The 22309-nt window shown below is 35.0% G+C and overlaps 1 protein-coding gene across 10 annotated transcripts in view; it reads left to right on the forward strand.

Annotated features, from left to right (window-relative positions):
• The window catches only part of XRCC4 (X-ray repair cross complementing 4), a 315918-nt gene that overhangs the window by 13356 nt on the left and 280253 nt on the right, over positions 1-22309 (forward strand). For 9 of the 10 annotated variants that reach the window (XR_010114442.1, XM_055233415.2, XM_063612826.1 and 6 more), the window contains exons 2-3: positions 15900-16048; positions 22060-22235. Coding sequence is in view for 9 of the 10 variants with exons in the window: in XM_055233415.2 (XP_055089390.1) it covers positions 15910-16048; positions 22060-22235 (315 nt within the window). In the remaining variant the exon portion in view is untranslated. Of the gene's footprint in view, positions 1-6874; positions 7018-15899; positions 16049-22059; positions 22236-22309 lie in introns of those variants that run through there. The other variant, XM_063612825.1, reaches the window with a different exon arrangement.

Consider the following 22309-nt stretch of genomic DNA (forward strand, 5'->3'; position numbering starts at 1 on the left):
TTGTTCTGAAGTTTGAAGATTATTGATAATTTGACTTCATTTTCACTTCATTGTACTTTATAGGCAGGAACATGTTTGATTTAGTGCTATATCAGAATCCTTTGAAGAAGTCTGACAATCTTTTTAGGATTTTGTTTCATAATTGATATTAAGTTGTAGCCATAAAGAGGCCACCAATTGATTAATCTTTCTGATCAATAAGGTAATTTAAAGATACTCTTTTAGCTGTGTGACCTTGTTTCACTGCTGCCTGCTGGAGATGGTTGCCAATTTTGCAGGTAACTATGTGCTATCAGACACTACCCTTGTAGAAGCACAGCCTCCTAAATTGTGATACCTTGATAACAAATGACTTTTAATCTGGATTAATTTTGTTGCTTGCTTCATTCAAATGTTGGAGAGGCCAGCACATGGGAATCTAACAGAATAGTACTAGAATTTTGAAACTATCAAAGTTCCATTTCTACCAGCCACTAGCTGAGCTTTCTGCTGAGTGATTCAGTGTATGTAATTCAGCTCCAGGCCCTTTCCATCAGGAGAAGAACTGGCAGAGAATCTGCTAAGCATGATTATCCCAATATCCTTCCTATATTAAACCCTCTTTTTTTCCCCCTGTGGGGGAATAAGATAACTGACTTGGGATCCTTGGAGGCCAATCATAACCCCAGTTCTCTAACACCAAGTGGGTATTCAACAATTCAGTACAATTCAAACACCATCTATCTAGGGTTAGTGTCAGATCCCACAGGTTCGTGGGCTCAGTCTCACAAAATTGCCCCCACTTCAGATGCCAGTCACAAGTCCTGAGTCACCTATACTTTTGACCAGCCAGTTATAAATCAAGGTTTCCCATGATACCATGCCTCAGGTTTGATAATTTGCTATAACGGGTCACAGAAATCAGAAAAATATTTTATTTACCTTTACTGGTTTAGTACAAAAGATAGAACTTAGGAACAGCCAAATGAGAGAGGACACATAGGGAAAGGTATGGGGGCAGGGGAACAGGACTTCAATGCCCTTCTGTGGACTCGCCACCTTTTAGCACCATGATGTGTTCACCAAGCAGGAAGCTGTTCACATCTCCTTGTTCAAGAGTTTTGTTTTTTGAGACAGGGTTTCTCTCTGTCACCCAGGTTGGAGTGCAGGTAGCACAATCATAGCTCACTGTAACGTCAAAGTCCTGGGCTCAAGTGATCCTCCTTCCTAATCCTCCTGATATGGTTTGGCTGTTTCCCACCTAAATCTGATCTTGAATTCCCATGTGTTGTGGGAGAGACCCAGTGGGAGGTAACTGAATCATGGGGGCAGTTCTTTTTCATGCTTTTCTCATGATAGTGGGTAAATCTCATGAGATCTGATGGTTTTATAAGGTGGCGGGGTTGCGGGGGGTGGTCCCTGCACAAGCTCTGTCTCATTGCCTGCTGCCATCCATGTAAGACATGAATTGCTCCTCCATGCCTTCTGCCATGATTATGAGACCTCCTCAGCCATGTGGAACTGTAAATCCATTAAACTGTTTTTTTCTGTATAAATTACTGAATCTCAGGTATGTCTTTATCAGCAGCGTGAAAATGGACTTATAAACCTCCCAATTCAAATTTTTATAGAGCTCAATCTCCTAGTCTGGGTGCATGGGAGGAATGGAGGGTAGGGAGGAGGGTCTGAAAATCCCAGCCTACTAATTACTTGGTGTTTCTGGTGACCAGCTCCATCCCGAGGCTGTCTAGAGGCCCCATTGTAAGTCACTTCATTATTATAAACTCAGGTGTAATTGAAAGCTGTTCCTTATGAGTAACAAAAACATTCCTATCACTCAGGAAATTTCAAGGGTTTTGCCAACTCTATGCGAGGAGCAGGGGACAAAGTTCAAACATATTTCTTATAATATCACACATACTCATCTTTGGTTGTTAAATTTTATTTATTTATATTATATATTATGTTATGGTTGTTTACATTTATGGGGTACAAAGTGATATTATAATTTTGAATACAATGCAGAATGGTTAAATTAAGCTAATTAACATATCTATCCCCTCAAGTATTTAACATTGTTTATTTGTGGCAATATTAAAATGTACAGTACTTAATTGTTAGCTATGTTCAGCATGCTGTACAATTGATCTAAAATAAAAAAGTCAGACTTATTTCTCATATATAACTGAGGCTTTATACTCTTTTGACTGTTGTATTAGCCTGTTTTCACACTGCTATGAGGAACTGCCTAAGACTAGGTAAATTATAAGGAAAAGAGGTTTAATTGACCCACAGTTCTGCATGGCTGTGGAGGCCTCAGGAAACTTACAATCATGGCAGAAGGAAAAGCAGGCAGGCACATCTTACATGGTGGCAGGTGAGAGAGAAGAGTGAAATGGGAACTGCCAAACTGTGAAAACCATCAGCTCTTGTGATAACTCACTCCATTATTATGAGAACAGCATGGGGGAAGTCGTCCCTGTGATCCAATCACCTCCCACCAGGTCCCAGGTCAACATCTGGGGATTACAATTCGAGATGAGATTTGGGTGGGGACACAGCAAACCATATCAACTGCCCATCCTCCCTACCACCCAGCCTCTGGTAACCACCATTCTACTCTCTGCTTCTGTGAGTTCAATTAATTTAAATTCTACATATAAGTGAGAACTGTGGCATTTGTCTTTCTGTGCGTTGCTTATTTCACTTAGGGTAATGTCCTCCAATTCCGTCTGTGATGTCACAAATTACAAAGTTATTTTTATTTTTTAAAGTCTTAATAGTGTTCCATTGTGTGTAGATGAATTTTTTGGTATTCATTTATCCGCTGATAGACATTTAGGTTTATTCCATAACTTGACTATTGTCTAGTGCTGCAGTGAATATGAGACTACAGATGTCTCTTCCACATTCTGATTTTAAAACTTTCAGGTAAATACTCAGAAGTAGGATTGCTGGATCATATGGTAATTCTATTTTTAGTTTTCTGAGGATCCTCTATACTGTTTCCCATAATGCTTATGCTAATTTATATTCCTACCAACAGGGTACAAAGGTTCCTTTTTCTCCACCTTCTTGCAAATGTTTGTTGTTTTCGTTGATAGTGGCCATTCTCACAGATAGGAGGTGATATCTAATTGTGATTTTAATTTCTATCTCCCTAATGATTAGTGATGGTGAGCATTTTTTCAAGTATCTATCGGTTATTCAGATGTATTCTTTTGACAAATACCTATTCAGGTCAATAGCTCATGTTTGTATTGGATTTTCTGTTTTGTTTCTATTGAGCTGTTTGATTTCCTCTTATACTTTGGATATTAGCCCTTTATCAGATATATGGACTGCAGATATTTTCTTCATTCTGTAGGTTGTCCTTTTACACTGCTAATTGTTTCCTTTGATGTGCAGAAGCTTTCTAGTTTGATATAATCTCATTTGTCTATCTTTGCTTTTGTTTCCTATGCTTTTAATGTCAAATCCATTTTAAGGCCAAATAACAAAAAAGTTATGAAAGCACAGAACCTAATGGTATAAGTAATACTGATCAATATTCAGAATAGTTTATGACGGTAATGGTGGTGTGTAGAGTAATTTTATTCTTAGTACAAGGATTAAAGGACAAAATTATTAATTGCAACCACAGCTACAATAAACTTTCAAAGGATATATATATTATAATATGATGTAATTTAGAGATTAGAAACACAAGATGGCTGGGTAAAAGTGTTGAGTTGTATTTAATCAATGTTAAGCTGCTATCAGGTTAAAATAGACAGAAGTGTAAGATATTCTTTGTAAGCCTCATGGTAGCCAAAAAGCAAAAATCTATAGGAGATTCACAAAAAATAAAATTAAATTCAAAAGACTCAAGACATACCACTACAGGAAACTATCAAACCACAAAGGAAAATTGCAAGAGATGAAGAAGGAAACAAAATATCTTCAAGAAAAAAAGACCCAACAATAGAAAATAATTAACAAAATGGCGAGAAAGTTAGTCCTTTCCTTACTTATCAATAATTATATTGAGTGTGAATGGATTATATTCTCCTATAAAAGACAAGGAGTAAATGAATGGACACAGACACACACACAAGACCTAACTACATGCTACCTACAAGGAACTCACTTCACTTTTGAGGACACACATAGACTGAAAGTGAAGAAATGGAAAAAGGTATTCTACACAAATGGAAACCAAAAATCAGCAGGAGCAGCAATACTTACAGCAGAAAATACTTTAAGTCAAAAGCTGTAAAAACAAGAAAATGAAGGCATTATATAATGATAAAGTAGTCAGTTTGCCAAGAGGCTGTAACAATTATAAATACATATGTACCCAACAATGGAGCACCTAAATATGTAAAGCAAACATTAAAGGGTGTACAGAGATAGACTGTAATACAATAACAGTAGAGAACTTCAATGCACCACTTTCAATAATGGACAGATAATGTAGTCAGAAAATTAATAAGGCAATGTTAGACTTAAGCAACACTTTAAATGAAATGAACCATAACAGACATATACAGAGTATTCCATCTTAACACCAACAGGATACACAATCTTCTCAAATGTACACAGATCATTTCTGGGATAGATTGTATGTTAGTTAACAAAGCACATCTTAGGAAGTTGAAGAAGACTGAAATCATATCACATATCTTTTCTGACCACAATTGTATGAAACTAGAAATCAATTACGGGAAGCATTTCAGAAAATTCAGAAGTATACTGAAATTAATAACATGCTCCTGAACAACCAATAGGTCAATTGAGAAATTAAGAGGGAAATTAAAAAATACCTTTAGACAAACAGAAATGAAAACACAGTATGCTAAAATTTATGGGATGTTGTAAAAGTTTTGCTTGTCTGGGAAAGTTTTTCCTTCTTATTTTTGAAAGACATCTTTGCTGGGTAAAGTATTCTTGGTTGGCAGCATTTTTTTACGCCCCATCTCTTGAGCAGTTTGAATATATCAGCCCACTCTCTTGGTCTGGGGTTTCTGCTAAGAAGTTTACTGTTAGTTTTATTGGGACCCTTTTGTGTGTGATTTCTTTATTATCTTTTGTTGTTTTCAGAATTTTTTCTTTCTCTTTAATTTTTGATAGTTTGATAATTACATGTTATCGTCAACTCCTCTTTGGTTTGAATTTGGTTGGAGATCTCCTTTCTTCATGTACCTGGATGTTGGCTTCCTTCTGATTAGGGAACTTTTCATTTGTTATTTCTTTAAATATGCATCTGCCTACTTTGTTTTTCTTCTACTTAATTCCTGTTATGTATAGGTTAGGTCTCTTGATGGTGCTCCATAATCCCCATAGGCTCCCCACCCCTCCCCTCCCCTCCCCTTCCCTCCACTCCCCTCTCCTCCACTTCCCTCCACTACCCTCTCCTCCCCTCCCTTCCCCTCCCCTCTCCACTCCTCTCCCCTCTCCTCCCCTCTTCTTTCCTTTCCTCTTCTTCTTTTCTTTTTTTCTTTGCTCCTCTGACTAATTTCAAATGTCCATATAGAAGCTCACTGATTCTTTCTTCAGCTTCCTCAAGGCAGCTGTTCAAGCTTTCTATTTCATTTTCAGTTTAGTCGTTGTATTCTTCATCTCCTGGATATCAGTTTTTTAATTGTTTCTATTTCTTTGTCAAACTTTTCATTTTGTTCATGTATTGTTTTCAAAATTTAATTTTCTATTTATATATTCTTGCAGTTAACTTTTTTTTTTCGAAAAGAGTTGAGATTTCACTCTATCTCCCCAGCTGTAGACTGGAGTGCAGTGACAAAATCATAGTTCACCATAGCTTTGAATTCCTGGGCACAAGGGATCCTCCTGCTTCAGCCTCCTGAGTTGCTGGAACTACAGTTGTGAGCCACCATGCGCTGCCCATTTAACTTTTTAATAAGGGTTATTCTGAAATCTTTTTTTATTTATTTATTTTTTTACCGTTTTATGGATTCCATTTTCTTTGGGATTCATTGTTGGAGCTTTATTTCTTTCTTTTGGAGGTGTCGTGATTTCCTGAGTCTTTGTAATCCTGTGTCCTTGTGTTGGTGTTTGCACATTTGTGGAGACAACCACTTTTTCCAGCTTTTACAGGTGTTCGTTGGCAGGGATAGAACTTAACTATTTATTCTAGCCTATACTTCTGGAGGGGCCAGCTAGTAATAACCCTTAGCAGACACAACTTGCTTTTAGGTTCTGTAGAAAGCTGGCCTGCTACCTTTGCTCTGAATTTTTTTTGGGTAGCTACATAGGTTCTCTTATCTGACAGGACCACTGTCTGAGCTCTGCAATTAGGCTGAGCTGCTGAATGGACACAGAAATTTCCTCTAATCAGCCACAGGGTGTATTCCTTTATTTGAGTTCAGCAGTTGGACAGGGTTGCAGGAGGGTCCTTGAGGTTAAGTGGATTGGGATGGAAGGACCAATTTTTACGCTCAGTAGAAATGCTTATTAGAAATGCTCAGTGGGGTAGGAGAGTAGGCTTTGAGGCTAGGGACCACTCTGGTTAAACTCCCTTCTACGTCAGCACAAGTGCCTGCTTGTTGTCAAAATCTGCTGAGGATCTGTTGTGGGGTGGAGTCTGGCAAGCCTGTCCCAGTTGCTCAGACTGGCTAGTCTTCTAGTAGTTCTCTATGTAGACAGGATTACTCCTGGACTGCAGCAGAGAGAGGCTGTAGCTAAGCAGAGGCCCTTCAGGATCTGCTGTGGATTGGAGGCTAACAAGTCTGTCCCAGTGCACAGATCATGAATCTCCTAGCAGATCTTTGTACTTGCAGGATAGTTCTCAAATTGCAGTGAGAGGGGCTAGAGCAGAGACTGGGCCCCTTCACAATCTGCTGTGGGACAGGAGCTGGCAAGTCTATTCTGGTATTACTAAGTTGGATGCTTCTTTCAGCAGTTCCCTGTCCCGGCAAGATAGTTCCCAGCAAGAGGATTGGAGCTGAGAGTGAGCCCTTCCAGGATCTGCTGTGGGATGGAGGCAGACACACCTGTCGCAGTGGTTCAGACTTACACTAATCCCCGAAGTTCTTTGCATAGGTGGGATAGTTCCCTTACTGTGGCAGAGAGGGGTTGGAGCTGAGACTGAGCCCTGTCAGGATCTATTGTGGGATGGAGGCTGGTAAGCCTGCCATGGTGACTCAGATATGTGAGTCTCCCAGCAGTTTTCTACATGGGCAGGATATTTCCAGAGCTGCAGGACAGAAGTGCTGTAGCCAAGAAAGGTCCCCCTAGGGATCTGCTGTGGGATAGAGGGTGGCAATCCTGTCCCAGTGGCTCAGATGGGTAAGTGTTTCTCTGGGTTTTTGTGTGAGCAGTAATAAGCGGGGACCACACATGAGGGGGGCTGGAGCTGAATTATAGGGTAACTTTTGGGTCCACTGCCAAGACTGATGTTGGTGGGCTGACTGGCCTTTGTGGTGCGCTTGGGTGTGTAATTCCTCCAGGACCCCTTGGTAGATGGTTTTGGTTGCAAAAGCCAAATGGGGCTGAAGCCAAGCCGTTTGGGGAACAGGATTATTTCTGTGTTTGAACCCAGGAGCCCAATCTGTGTATCTAGGTGCAAGTTTGTACCCTCAAAATGACCTTCCTAAATCTTGGGCTCCACTGGGGTTTTACAGCCTCCTACCTGAATCCCAAGACTCCTACAGCAAGATTTTTGTTTGTGGATGGGTGCAGAATTCTTATTGTAGGTGTACACATATAATTCTGGAAACTTTATACTCAGTGTTTTGAAAAAAAATATGAGCCAACTTTTCAAAGCCAGTTGACTTCTGTATAAAAATTGGGATTTGTCAGTTTCTTGAATAATCTGAATGACAGAACATTAAGGACCAATACTTACCCATGATAACAATCTGCTTTGCAGTGAGTAATGGCTACCACCTTTATATGGTTCTTGTAGTTTCTAGTTTCCCACAGTCCCACTCGTCATACAATGGATGCATATGGCCTCACTCCTGATCTGCATGGACCCTGGAAGTATTAGAACTTGTACCCTTACGAGAGAGAATAGAGCTTGACTTAAATTTTAGGTATAAATTTTAGTCCACTTTGAGAATGTATAACCCCAGGGTTATACTCAGAACAGAGTCTTGCTTATACTTTGGAACTCCTCCTGCTGTTGTCCAAAATGTGTTCAGAGATGTGGTCAAAAATGACATAGACTGAGAAATTGAAGCATGGGAAATAAATATGTAATTACTCATCCAATTAGGAATGAAAGTCCTTATGTGCTATTTATAACTGTTACTATAATAGGAACTGTATGAAATTGTCATTTTTATAGGTTAAAAATTGTGAAATGTTGGTAATTTTATATAGTTCCTAAAGAGTTTTGTATTGCTGAATTTGAGGATGTGTTAGAGGTTTTCTTTTTGTTTTTCCTCAGACTAAGTTGCTCAGTCCTATCACTTGTTGTCTTGTTTGCCATTAAGAAATAGGCAGATAAATGGGTGCGGTTTTAAGAAAATGATGGGTTTGTGAGTGGGGGGAAAAAGTACATTGTTTATAAGTCTTATTCCTTTTTCATACAAGTGCTTTTAGTTACATTTCAGTTCTGAAAAACACTTTTTTTTTTTTTTTAAGTAGAAAAGACTGTATATAAGCTTAATTGGTGATGTTTCATAGGAACACCCTCACTCTTTTGGAATTGAAATATGAGACGTGTCAAAAATTTTGAGGCTTAAGAAATCATAATTACTAAGTTCTTGTTGAAAAAGGCTGCTGCTTAGTTAATGCTGTTTCAGGTACTATCTTATCTCTTCTCTTCAGTTCTGTTAAGTGTCATTCTCACATGAAACTGCAATTAGAACTAAAGTGTTCTTGTGACAGTCTAGAAAGTTTCCAAAATGATAAGTGTACTCTCATCCTTTCTGCCAAGTTTATTTGTAATCAAGAGTGGCCGTTTGATGAATATGAAGGAAGTTATAGTCTCGGAACTTAGGGTCCAATTTTAAGAGCACTTTGGAGCTAGGTATTAAATAGTATGTGGGAAATTTGTTCATGCATTAGGTCATTTTATTGCTTTTTAATACCCACTTTATAGGGTTAGAGTAGGAAAGGAGAGGAAGTGAAATTTACGTTTATCACTGAAACTAATGATTATTAATGGTGTTTGTAAAAGATAAGCAGAGGAAATGAGAAGTAATATGATATTTGGAATGGCAGCAACTGGCATTCCACAGTCATGAGAGGTAATTAAGAATGGACTGTGACCTCAACCAAGAGGCCTTATTTTTTAGACTTATTTTATAGTACTAATGCTCTATTCCTAAAGCATCAGATTAATTTAATGTCCCCCTTATACATCAGCTGTATATTACAAGTTTTTGAATAAGATTATGTTAGCAGTTATAACTGTATTTTACTACCTTATGGTGACTAAACATCATGGTTTGCCTGGAATTGAGAGATTTTCTAGGTCTTGGGACTTTGTTTGAAAATTAGGAAAATTCCAGGAATACTTGGACAGGTGGTTACCTTACTTTCAAAATTATTAAAATGGAGTTAATTCCCACATGATTAGAAGGGTATTTAGTAATCCTGTGAATTCTTTACACTTAATGTTTAGAAAAAATCTAACTTGAAAATATTATTTTAGGAAAGCACTTTTTGTGTAGAAGTGTTGCTGGGTATTTTTGTTTTAATTGCTTTGGAAATTTAAAGGCAAATTGACTTTGTGGTAATTTTTTCAAAAAAAAATCTTAATTTACCCTTTGGTAACACTAACCAGCAAGTTGGCAGGCTATTAATAATGAAAATACTAGCAATAAATTATTCAGTAAAAAATATCTTTAATGTGGGGAGTGGGTATTCTGATAAAAAAGGAAAATGCAAATAGTCAGTGCTTTTAAAAAATACTAAACAAGAAGTAATCCTTTTGTTTGCACTTAGTTTTCCTAAATTGTTGTGTGATTGTCTCAGAAGTGAATAGCCTAGTGGTAGTTTCATAAACCTTTCTTTCCTTTTTTCTAGCAATTATATATGTTCCCGCCTTTGAATTTTTATAACGTGATAAGACTTTAAAACAATCTGTGGCCACACTTTTGGTTTGCAATTTAAGTTTTCTCTTTTAAGAATAAAAATAATAAGGTCAAACAAAATAATGTAACCAGGAAACTAATTACAGACTATTAACAGCATATGCTGTGTGCTAATCTTTATTCTGAACTCACTTTAGGTATCAGCCTACTTTTCTCAACAAGAGGGCACTTAAGTTAATTGCTTCATTAGAAACATGCATTTAGCACTTTCTGATCTGTAAGTACAACTCTTTGGCAGAGCTGCAGAAGTTTGAACACCTGCAGCCCAAGCAGCTTAAAAAGAAGTCATGATTTACTATAAAGGAAAATAAAAAAAGCTCAAGTTCAAAATGGTGTTATCAATGATATAGTGTTGTAACTAACTTGAGCTGACCTAAGAGAGAGAGTTGGCTTCTGCACTGCTCCTTATCAGCATCCAAAAGGGCATACAAAATTCTTTGTAAACTAATTTAAAAAGTGTCTTGTTTATTCAGAAGCAACTGTGAATGGTATTTGTTCAGACCTTAGATCACATCAATTGCATACCAGCCAACAACTTATTTCTCTTCTAAGAGAGAGGCCAAGTATCAAAGACACAAAGTACTAAAGATAAGCTTCTCAATTCTCAACTGTTCTGAACTCTCAATAAAGCTACTGATGTACAAATTGGGGTGGGACCCAACTGTTTCCACCTGCAGGCTTGTCTTAGATCCTTGGCTCTGGCTGGGAGAGGTGCTGATACTAATGTGACCTTTAGTGCCCTTAGAAAACAAAACACAGGCTTTCTTATAGCCCTAATCAATCAGTCCCTCTGAAGAGGATTCCACCCCCTTTCTTCAAGTAGTCTTGGGGCAAAAAACTATGGCTGACTATTGCCATTTACAGGGCTGGTGAAAGCAAAGAGATCGTTCATTTGCTCTTACTGAATCTTAAAAGACATTCCAAGTCATCTTTTTTTCTGTTTCCATGGGTGATTCTTATTAGATGTTTTGTATTTGATATTTATAGAGGGTGATCTCAGTAAGTAAAAGAATGAAGTGCTTTCAAACCTCATTCAAATAGTATGGTATTAGGAAATTAAGACTTATTTGATATAAAGAACATTTCTGAGACTGCTGAGGCACAAACAAGATACTTACAGGATACTGTGTTGTCACTTATGGGCTATTAATGTTAATTGCTTAAATGTGGTTCACAGGTATTCTCCAAACGTTCAAATGTGAGTTTACCAAATAATAGAATCTTTAAAATAAAATCATATAATTTTTGTCATGAATACTTAGAATTAGAAAATTGGAAAATATTTGAAACATGAATAATTCAAAGATATTCTTAAAACTGATCCCCAGATGTCTTTTTAACATCATTGAGATTAAATCCCTTTATATTATTGTGAAAGTAGAAGGGGTTACTGACAGGCATCTGGAATATGGAATTTTAAACAAAATTTTTTCTGTAATTAGAAATTTGTCACTTGGTTCAAATATGGCTTTAAAAAAAGCAATGAAACCAATTGCTATTTCACAGTAATTATAAGTGCTGTATTTTCCTTTCACAAAATTATATTAATGGTAACAATAGCCATGGTTCTTAAGGTAAGTTTAAGAAAAAATAATCAGCAGAAGTATGTGTGCATCTGTGTATATTTGTATGGAAATACTATAGAGGCAAAAAATGCTATGCCACAAGTAGTTCCTACACCCTCCCATGCACCCCACCCCCAAAATTGTGGGTTTTGAGCCAATTAGAATTATGTAAGCCTTGAACTATATGTCTTTTTCAATGATTGGCACAGAAAAACAGTAACAGATTTTCCAGTAATTTTCAAATTTAAGGATTACAGAGCATGTGAGTAATTTACTGCACATTAAGTGTATTGACTAATTGATCTAAAAGAAAATATTCACAAATGGATAAAGCATTTCAGAATTAAGCACATCTAGGCAAAGGACCTTATTGTAGGAAAAAATTTTGACTAAATGGAATATTTAAAAATTATTTTTTCAGTGATTATGATATCAAACCTACAAACTTAAATATATCTAAAATTTTTACATGCCTAATTGATGGGGCTATGAGGATTACTTTATAATGCTTTTTTAAAGGATCATCTAGTAAGAGATTCATGCTATGTGATTAAGTAATAGTTGTAATGTTTTCATGTTGGAAGTTTGTGCTTTGTTCCTGATTCTGACTTTTTGTAATGTTTTCTCTTTGCATATTTGTAATTTTTATGTTATTTCTCTAGTTTTGTTTATTAGCTTCTACGGTATAAACATCTTTTAATGAAGCTCACAAAATCAATTTTACAGTATCAGGTGTTACAGTATTAGAACAAATAGAGGTATTTGCTTGAACTAAGTAATATGTGTCATTTTACAGTCTGATAAATTTGAAGTCAATCTGGGCAAGATTCTAGAGTGATTTACCAGAAGAATTGCTTTTGGATTAAAAGGAAAAGAACCTATCATTGTTATAAATAAGAGTAGGATCACTAATTAACAGTTTTAATTTCTTTTTTATTGTTGTTGTTCTTTTAAATAGCATTGATAGACTGGTAGAGTAGATAGATTTTGCCAAGGATTCTCCTTACATTCTTGTGACTTGGAAATATAAGTGGTGTTCCCACGTAGTGTTGATGATTGATGTCTACTTGAGGGTGTTTCTAATGGCAGACTATACAGGTCTATGCCTGAGCTTGTCTTGCTCAACATTTTATGTGCATGACTTGAATACTTAGAAGAAGAAGTTTATCAGATTTCTAGATGACAAGGTTGGAGAGATAATAAACGTGTTGGGTCACAGGAACGGAATCACTATTTAATGTAACCTTAACAAGCCAATATAAAACATAAAGTTGAACCTCAGCAAACACATCAGACAACATCAACAAAAATTACAAAGGATAGAGTAAAAGTGACTTAGTAATAACATACGTAGAAAAACAACTAAACAAGGTTTAGTTGATATTAATCTCAAATAGGAATTTTTAGAATGATGTAGCTGCCAAAAACATAACAAAGTACCCTCAACACGACCCCTATCACTCTCACTATCACTAAAAACAATAATTAAAACTGAATGTGATATTTCCTTGGAATTATAGAAGTGCACTATTTAGGATGAAGTAATAGTCTTTGTCTATTTTTTAATTGTTTATAGAACAACTAGACTAACAGTTGGGACTCAGTGAACTATACTTTGAGTGGCAGAGATTAACTGTAGAGAATTTTGTAGAGATTAATCAAACTAGTGAGGGTATCAGAAATCATCTTATAAGAACTGTTTTGACTGCAAGCATATAGTCTTAAGAAGAGGCCTGTCGTGCGTAAGAGGATTTGTACTTAATCTGTATGGACCCTACTGGTATTACTAGGAAAAATGGGTAGAATTCATGGGTGACAGATTTGAAATAATTTTAAATAAATCCAAGGACATGTATTTGTGGAAAGCCTTCTTTGGGACAGGCATAGACTTTTCAAATCCTTGGCAGACATATCCAGAAGTCAGCAATAGGGCATAGGAGATCAGAGTTGGAAACTTTTTTCTTGTAACTTGATCCAGAATCAGAACTGGCTATTTTGTTTCCCACACATCTCATATGATTGCAGAATATAAGCTTGGTTAACTACCATTTGATGGGAGACTGGAAATAAAAGTCTTAGTTTTGTTTTAGAGTAGTCTTAAAACAACAGCTCCTTATCTGGCAATGCTGTCACACGGCAGAAGCTCCCTAAGCATACCTCTTTCGTGGTCCAACGCTGTTTCTTTATCTGGTAACTTTAGAAGTCTGGTTTTCCGTAACTTCAGATCTACTAGACTTCCACATTCCTATTGACAAGCAAAGTGCTGTGCTAAGAAGAGCAGGTGGTGGATTTGAGTCCTTGCACCACCACTTAGTGTGTGATCTTGAGTATTAAACTTTACCTCTGTTTTTTAATTCATACAATAAGGATCGTGTTAGTTGCTATATTCATAGGGTTCCAGTAAAGATAGAGCTGATATATATATATGTCAACATATTTCCATTAATGATAGTACTTAATGGATTATTATTTAGTCACTAAGAATGCTAGGTGTAAAACTGTGCCACCATGAAAAAAGCTATTTATAAGATTTATTTAAACATGAGTGTCTGTGGATAAAGACAGAGGGAAATGTTCAGATAATCATTGTTTTGGGAAGGGCAAGATTAGGTTTTTAAAATTTTTATATTATGTGGATGTCTGTTTGTTCAAGTAATGAAGTTCTTGTGCAGTTGCAAAGTACTTAACAAATGGATGATGATGATGATCTTAGATCTGACTCCCTTCTAACTCTTCCAGTATTACATTGTGTACCCCTAATTCTTATTTTCTTCTTTATTGTATGAAGTAAAAAACTGGCTAACATGAAAACCATGGAAAATGTTTACAAGAATATGCAGTAATCAGAATTCTCATACATCAATTGTAAACTGGTACAACCCTTTTAGAAAAATACTTGCTGTGTAGTACCAAAACTGAATATATCCATATCCTCTGATCCAACAATTGTACTCTTAGGTATATACTCAACAGAAATGCATATGTATTTGCTAGAGTGTTTCTGGCAGCACTATTTGTAATAGTCAAAATCTAGAAAGTACCCAGATGCCTACCACTAGTAGAATGGATAAATAACCTGTCTTGTACTCATATAATAGACTACTATACTGCCCTGAAAATCATCTGTCACTGTAACACATAGTGTGGATGAATCTTTCAAACAGAATGTTGAGCAAAAGAAGCCAGACACAAAATAGAACATGCTGTATGATTATATTTACATAAAGTACAGAAATATTCAAAGCCCTCATCTCTGTTAGAAGATAGGATAGTGGTTATTTGGAGAGGCCAGTGGCTGGAGAGGAGGGAGTGTGAGAATGGATTTTGGGGTAGTAATGTTCTGCTTCTTGATCTAGGTACTACTTACAGGGATTTGTTCAATTGTAAAACTCATTGAGTTGTACTTTTGTACTTTTGATATATGTACTTTTCTGTCTATATATAATACTTAAATACAAAACTTAAAGAATGCAGAAACATTTATTGGCCTCAGGCTGTGATAATCTGATGCAACTCATCTATATTACAGAGTGCCCCTGTCTCAGTGGATAGGGTGTTTCAGTCACTAAGCCTGGGCATCTCTGTCTTAGACAAGGCATGACTGGATACTGCCAGCTGTTGGGTTCTGAGATTTTTTTTTCCCCCATTGAATTATGCTTATTCAACTTTTTCATTCCATGCGGTGTCTCCAGACAGAGACTAAGATACTTGGTCAATTTTATCCTTTCTAATTACTGTAATATTTCAGTAGTGAGATCAGTTCCAGGTCATTCTCACATGTTCTTGCAACCATTTCTTTTGTGGTAGAAAAAGAGCCTATTGAATCTGGGGGAAAAGAAGTGGTAAAATTTACTCTGCATATTGTTGAGATGATAATTTTTTGTTTTTTTTTTAGTAGAGACAGGGTTTCACCATGCTGGCCAGACTGGTCTTGAACTCCTGACCTCAGGCAGTCTGCCCGTCTGGGCCTCCCAAAGTGCTGGGATTACCGGTGTGAGCCACCATGCCCAGCCGAGATGATAATTTTTATCTTCATTACTTGGACAAATCATTTTCCATTTATGGTCCTCGGCTTTTCTCATCTGTAAAAATTGTGAATTAATATTGAAGAAAACTATGAATTTACTGAATGTATTATTTACTGAATTTAATGGTTGAATCTAATGGTTGAACCTATTTTTAGTTTTTTAGTTTTTTAGTTTTGCTTATTTTCTTATTTCCTTTGTGTTTGTGTAGCTGAGAGGCCAGTATAGAAAACATTATTTGAGTTACAGTTTCTTTTAAAAATATTAATTGTATTCTCCCGTTACAGGTATTAAGAAATGGAGAGAAAAATAAGTAGAATCCATCTTGCTTCTGAACCCAATATAACTCATTTTCTACAAATATCTTGGGAGAAAACACTGGAATCTGGTTTTGTTATTACACTTACTGATGGTCATTCAGCATGGACTGGGACAGGTAATATTAAAAACAAAGTTTTTAAAAGTAAAATTTAAGTGTGCTATTCTTCAGTCCTCAGAGATACTTTTCCAATAGATATTGGGCAAAACTGGTATTAATTTTACTTGCTATTGCTGTCAAATTTATATACAGGTTTGTAATATTTAATGCCACTTTCTATATTAATAGTAATAGAAAAACAAACATGTGTCCTAGAAAATTCTGGTTACCATTTGAATCTTAGTAACTTGGATTTGTTCAGAGTTTTAAAATGATCTCTTTATAGAAAATATAAATAGTACTTTCTAAATATATCTTTTCTCAGGACCCCAGGGAAGAAGTCTGGGGCAGAGGAAGGAGATTGGTTAGGTAAATGGGTATGTGTTGCCTTGGGCAATAGGGTAGTGGTGGGTTATTTATTTATTTATTTTCCCCAATGAACATGTATTACATTTGTAACAAAACAGGACCAGAGCCTAAAAATTTGTAATGCAAGGTTCGCACCCACATTTAGGATCTTGGCTGTGATTTTAGGAAACAGATTTTTTTTAACTCTTTGGTGATAATATTTTAAAAATGCTAATGACCGTCAAATCATGTATGGAACATGGTGGATATAAAGTAAAAATATTTAGCCTTATATTTTCCTTATGTACGAAGTTTTAATACTCTTCTAAAGTATCTTATTGAAAGATTTAAAGAACTATTTTTATAATTATGCAAAAGTCTTTTCTAGAGTTATGTTGTGAATAATGTTTTCTGTAAGATAATTTCTATGTGTTAATTTACATACTATTTATATCTTCAATTAACTTTAGAAATATTTCTCTAGAATTTGTTACCATGATTATTATATCGTCTTTAAAATTACAATACATTGTAAAATTTTGTTTCTTTCTTGAGCATTATGAATTATGTTATACAACACAGTCAAATTGAATTTATACTTACAGAGTTTCAAAAAAATTGTCTTTTTTGACACAGAACAGGTAATGTTGATGTAGGGATTCCTGTAAAATAAAGAATTTTCAGGGGTAATATTTGCAGTACTTATTATGATATCTATTTAAGCTACACATTTCTCTGTAAGAGAAATCAGAAATCAGGTTGGTTGTTGCAGTTCAAGAGTAGAAGATTTGTCAGCTTAGTTTTATGTATGCCAGAGAGATTATATCCAGAAGACAATATTTCTTGTTTTAGGGTGTAGGGTGTGTAAGGCTAAAGACAAGGGCAATAGATTAATGCTGGTCATCTGGGTGAGAAGAGCAGTTCTAACAACACAGCTTGGAAGCAAGTCCTAGGAGAAGTGGTTGCTTGTATGTAAGGAATACTGTATTTATAACTTTAGATATTTCTAATTGGCAAATGGCATATTCTGTATACTAAGTTATTGTCAGACAGATGACCTTAAGATGTTTCAGGAGCCTTAATTATCAAAGGAAGAAGCTGAATTCTAATCTAGTCCATAAGCCTCATTCACCAAGTTAAAAATCAATGATAATATATTATTTGAAATTTTTTAATCATCAAGTATTGGGGGGAAAAAGGACACTCCATTAACTCTTATCTCTTTAATTTAACCAGAAATGTAAGTTAACCTTACATTTATGGAACATTTCGTTTATATCATACAATTGTGCTGGCATCATTCTTAATAATATTAACACGAATTATCATTTCACTAGATGGTACTGATCTATACTAAGGGTAAGAGACACATTTGGTTTGTCAACACTCTATGCAATTATCTAGACCAGTACCTATGAAATACATTCTCAATGAATACTTTTTTGATTGAAAGAATGAAAGGATGTCTCAAATGTATAAAACTGGCCTGCGAAAAAAGAAAATAAATTGTTCATTTTAGAGTTAGCATGTTTTTGAATGAAAACTCCAGTTTTACATTTACTTATTGTTGACATTTGTCATAACTGCAGTATATTCTACCATTTATTTTTTAGCTAATGGAATTTAGTGTGACAAAAATGTGATATCAAACTTATGTATTCTCTGGTGGATTGTTACCATTTTGGCTTCCTGTACCAAACAAGCTTTAAAACAGAAAATTTTATAGTGCACTATGTGGTCATTTTATTTTCAAAAATATCCAATAATGTTTAAATCTCTCATGTGTTTTATGCCTTCATTCATTTCTGTTTTCTTGTTTACATATCAGGGACAAAATAGGAAATCAAATAATAGAACACTGTGCCCCTGTTTAGTTAAGTCTTATTCCGTAAATGTGATCTGGTACTTTACGTGTAGACAATAACATCACTAAGGACATTGAAATAATTAAATAATTGAAACATGGAAATGGATTTCCTTCCTATACTTCATCCTGTTTTTTTTTTTTTGTTCAACATTTTGATTGCTGCAACCTTCAGTTTGGACAATTTTTTTTCTCTTTTCATTTGAGTGAAATTAAAAGGATGTAAGTTTCCTTTTAATCTCCCCCACACTAAACTTACTGATTTCCATTAGCAATGTTTTATCTAATGAATGTTTTTGAGGTCCAATTATCTAATTATCATGTGGTCTATCATCACATGATGACAAAAAATATTACAGGGGGTTATATCACAGGCTTAAGTCACAAAGTGGGTTAATGATCGATGACTCTGACTTTCATAAGAATTCCTATTGGCAGTAGGAAACTTATATCATCCATCTCTGGAGTAGTTTGAAGTTTATTAAAGAGTAAATTAAACCTTACTAATTGTTTTATTATCCACTAATTAGATCCACTTATAATTATCTTGAGTGTAAATATTTTTTGACCTATATGGAAATAGTGACAGAACTCAGTGGAAAGAGGATTTTAATAAATCAAGCAGTGAAATGGGTTTATGATGCAATACCAACTAGAATCCTAATGGTATGATAAGACTGTATGTCTTCTGAGCTCCAGTACAAGCTTAGGATGTGTGCAGGCTTTTGGCTAGTTATATGTAGGTATCTGAAGGAAAAAAATCTTCTTTCATCACTTAGATCTTCATCTACCTATAAACACTGCAAAAGTGATGCTTTTCAGTGTTATTTCAAGTCTCAGTCTGACTCCTACCAGTCTGAGAATGGTTCCTTGTTTTTTGGTCATGTTGGCCTGCTCATGTTTTATGCCTTATTATGTGGTTCAGTTGCATTCTTGCTGAATTTTATTATTTCCATTGCCTTTATTCTTGGTCACTGAAGTTTTAGAGCATCACGTGCTGACAGCTATACTTTTTCCAGATGTTCTTGGCACAGAATTCAAAACTGGTGACCAGGTTGGTTTTTCAGGATTGAAGCCCTATGTAGGCAGTCAGATTTCCACGTTTACTTTTATAGGAATTTTTCAAGTACATTTTTGAACAAATACCTGTTTTACATAATTAATTTCCTTTCATATGTTTTTTTCTCTTTCAAAAATTAAACATTCCATAATAATCAGCACAGTATTTATTGGGAGAGGAAAATAAGAGGATATCTAGGATGATAACTGACAAGATATCTAAAATGTTGTCTAAGATATTAGCACTTGAATTTGAGCTCCATAGGCTAGCATTTTTGGAATGAATGAATGATTACATATTTTCAGACAGGTATCTTTTCATTTTAATGAAATTTAGAATACTTTTAACTAGATGCTTTTTAAATAGATGTTCTCTATTTTCTTTTGTGTTTTCTTCAAGTTTTTCTATGGCTGCATTAAAGATGGCACCTACAAATTTATTTCCTATTTCTCTGTGAAATAACTGTTCTTCTTAGGTATTGGTGAGTTAAAGTTAGGTAGTTACTTTTTAACATAATGCAAACACAAAATATGAAATTATTCCTTAAATAGGAAGCATTTATCTTCTTACTTTTTTTTTTTAGAAGAGCTGCTAGGGCATTTGAAAGATCAATAGGTTTGATAGTGATGATCATATTAAATGTGTCCGCTTCTAATAGAGAAAATGTGAAAGTGTTTTAGAAGCTGTTAATATATGAATATAAGCTATTTTTATTCTTACCTCCTTTCAAAGGTTGTGTGAAGTATGAGAATCATATTTTATTATCAAAACTTATTATCAAAAATTGATCATATAAAATATATTGGTACCTTGCAAGACTCCCTTTCTCATTAACTGTTATGGCTCTTCCAGACACTTGATAGCATAGAGACCAAAGGTGTGAAAATGTGTCTTCCATTTTAGGGATTCTTGAATCATGATTTCCTTATATTCTGTAATATTTTATACTAATGTTGTTTTTCAAAACTATGGATGGAAATAATTTATCCAATGTTTCATGTCTCTGCTTCACCTCAAAATAAAACATCCAGAGAGGTATGAGTATTAATCCCAGCTTCACCAGTTACCTACCACATCACCCTAGACCATTACTTGATCTCTGTGGGCCTCAGTTTTCTCTTTTGCAAAATGAAAATAATATGTTTTTTATTTTTTTGTAAGGAATTAAAATAGATAAGTGTAATGCATAAGTATGAAATTATATAACCATATGGGACTTTTATCATTACTGTGATAGCCTAAATTAACACAGGAAACCATCCAACCACACACACATTCCAACAAATACGAGATTGAATCTTGTAATTTTAAAAACAAACAAATATGCAGATCCATTGCCACTTTTGAGTGTAAGAAAGGGAAAACCTCAGACACCATGTTTGAAGAGGTATTTCAAAACCAAAGTAATTAATGGGAATTAAAGCTTACTTGTAGATTCATGGAATATCTGAACTAGATATACTTCTAGATGACAGTGAGTGTAATGTTTGAGTTTGGTGGAATGTTGAGCCTTCAGACCTCTTAGGGAATTGGAGTTGAGCTCTCAGTATAAAGAAAGGAACCTAGAAAATATATGCTGTTAATAAAATAATCTTTTAAAAAAAACTACTACTCTCTGTCCGGAGGATGCAGCATAAAAATAGAACAATCCCTAAGGACTATGAGTGAATAAAAGTCTCAAGAAAAATCCGAACCCTAAACCTGTGTTATGTGTGGATGGGAGGTTTAAAATGGAACACTTTGCCTCAAGTGTAAAAATCAAGGTGAGAAATTAACTTTCAAAACTAGTCCCAAACTGATGAAACTTGTAATGACCCCCAGAAAGGCAAACCAGCAACCTTCATTTAAGATCACTTCTTCCCAGAGCACTTGCCACTTTGGCTAGAGGCGAGCTGTACTACTCAAATGTTACAAAGCATGAAAGGAAAACAAGTAAAACAAGAATTTTTCCACAGATAGAAGAAACATAATTTATACCCCAGGAGCCACATACAAATACAGAAGTGAAAGAGATCTTAAAATACGTTTATTTAAATATTTAAAAGAAGGGTAGGATAAGAACAGGATATAATGACAAAGGAACAAAGATAATATCTAGAATTGAAAATATAATTATTGAAACAAAAATCTCAATGATAGATAAGACATCAGCTTTAAAAATACCTAGATAAGAGAATTGGAAGTGATTTCTAGTATAGTATGTGTTGCAGAGGAGATGCTCGGTACATTTTAGTTTCCTTCCCATTCTTTCCTTATCATGTCCTTTCATCCATATTTTCTGTTGTTGGCACATGATATGAGAATAGTGAGCTCCACTTTTGCTTTTATTTTACTCTGCCCATATGAGTGAGAAACACAGTATAGGCTATTGAATCTTTGATGCAAGGAAGAAAGATGTTATAAAATACTGAGCTTATTATTCATTATAGGAAATTATCTGGCTTTGACCTAAGAGCAGTTACACAAAGTGGGAGTTTCTGTAATAATTTACAATGCATTTCATCTGAGGACAGAGAAAGAATGTCAAGGGTTTAATGTATTTCACATGAGATGTGAATCTAAATTAATGCATTTCTCAAAAATTGCTAGTTCAGTAAAAAGGAATAATTTGATTTAAAAATGTGTAGCATAGGGATTGATTTTACTTGTTTAAATTTCTGTTACATGTGATAAATTAGTACTAACAGATAAACTAATATTTTCTCATGTGTAGTCATTTAGTTTTCATTTTAAAACTTTTGTTAATATTTCCCATAGTTTCTGAATCAGAGATTTCCCAAGAAGCTGATGACATGGCAATGGAAAAAGGGAAATATGTTGGTGAACTGAGAAAAGCATTGTTGTCAGGAGCAGGACCAGCTGATGTATACACGTTTAATTTTTCTAAAGAGTCTTGTTATTTCTTCTTTGAGAAAAACCTGAAAGATGTCTCAGTAAGTAAAACTTTCCAAAATGTTACATAGTAAAATGTCAGAGCACTTATTGAGGAATTATATTTAAATTTAAG

Source organism: Symphalangus syndactylus, chromosome 11 (genome assembly GCF_028878055.3).
Source record: "Symphalangus syndactylus isolate Jambi chromosome 11, NHGRI_mSymSyn1-v2.1_pri, whole genome shotgun sequence".
NCBI lineage: Eukaryota > Metazoa > Chordata > Mammalia > Primates > Hylobatidae > Symphalangus > Symphalangus syndactylus.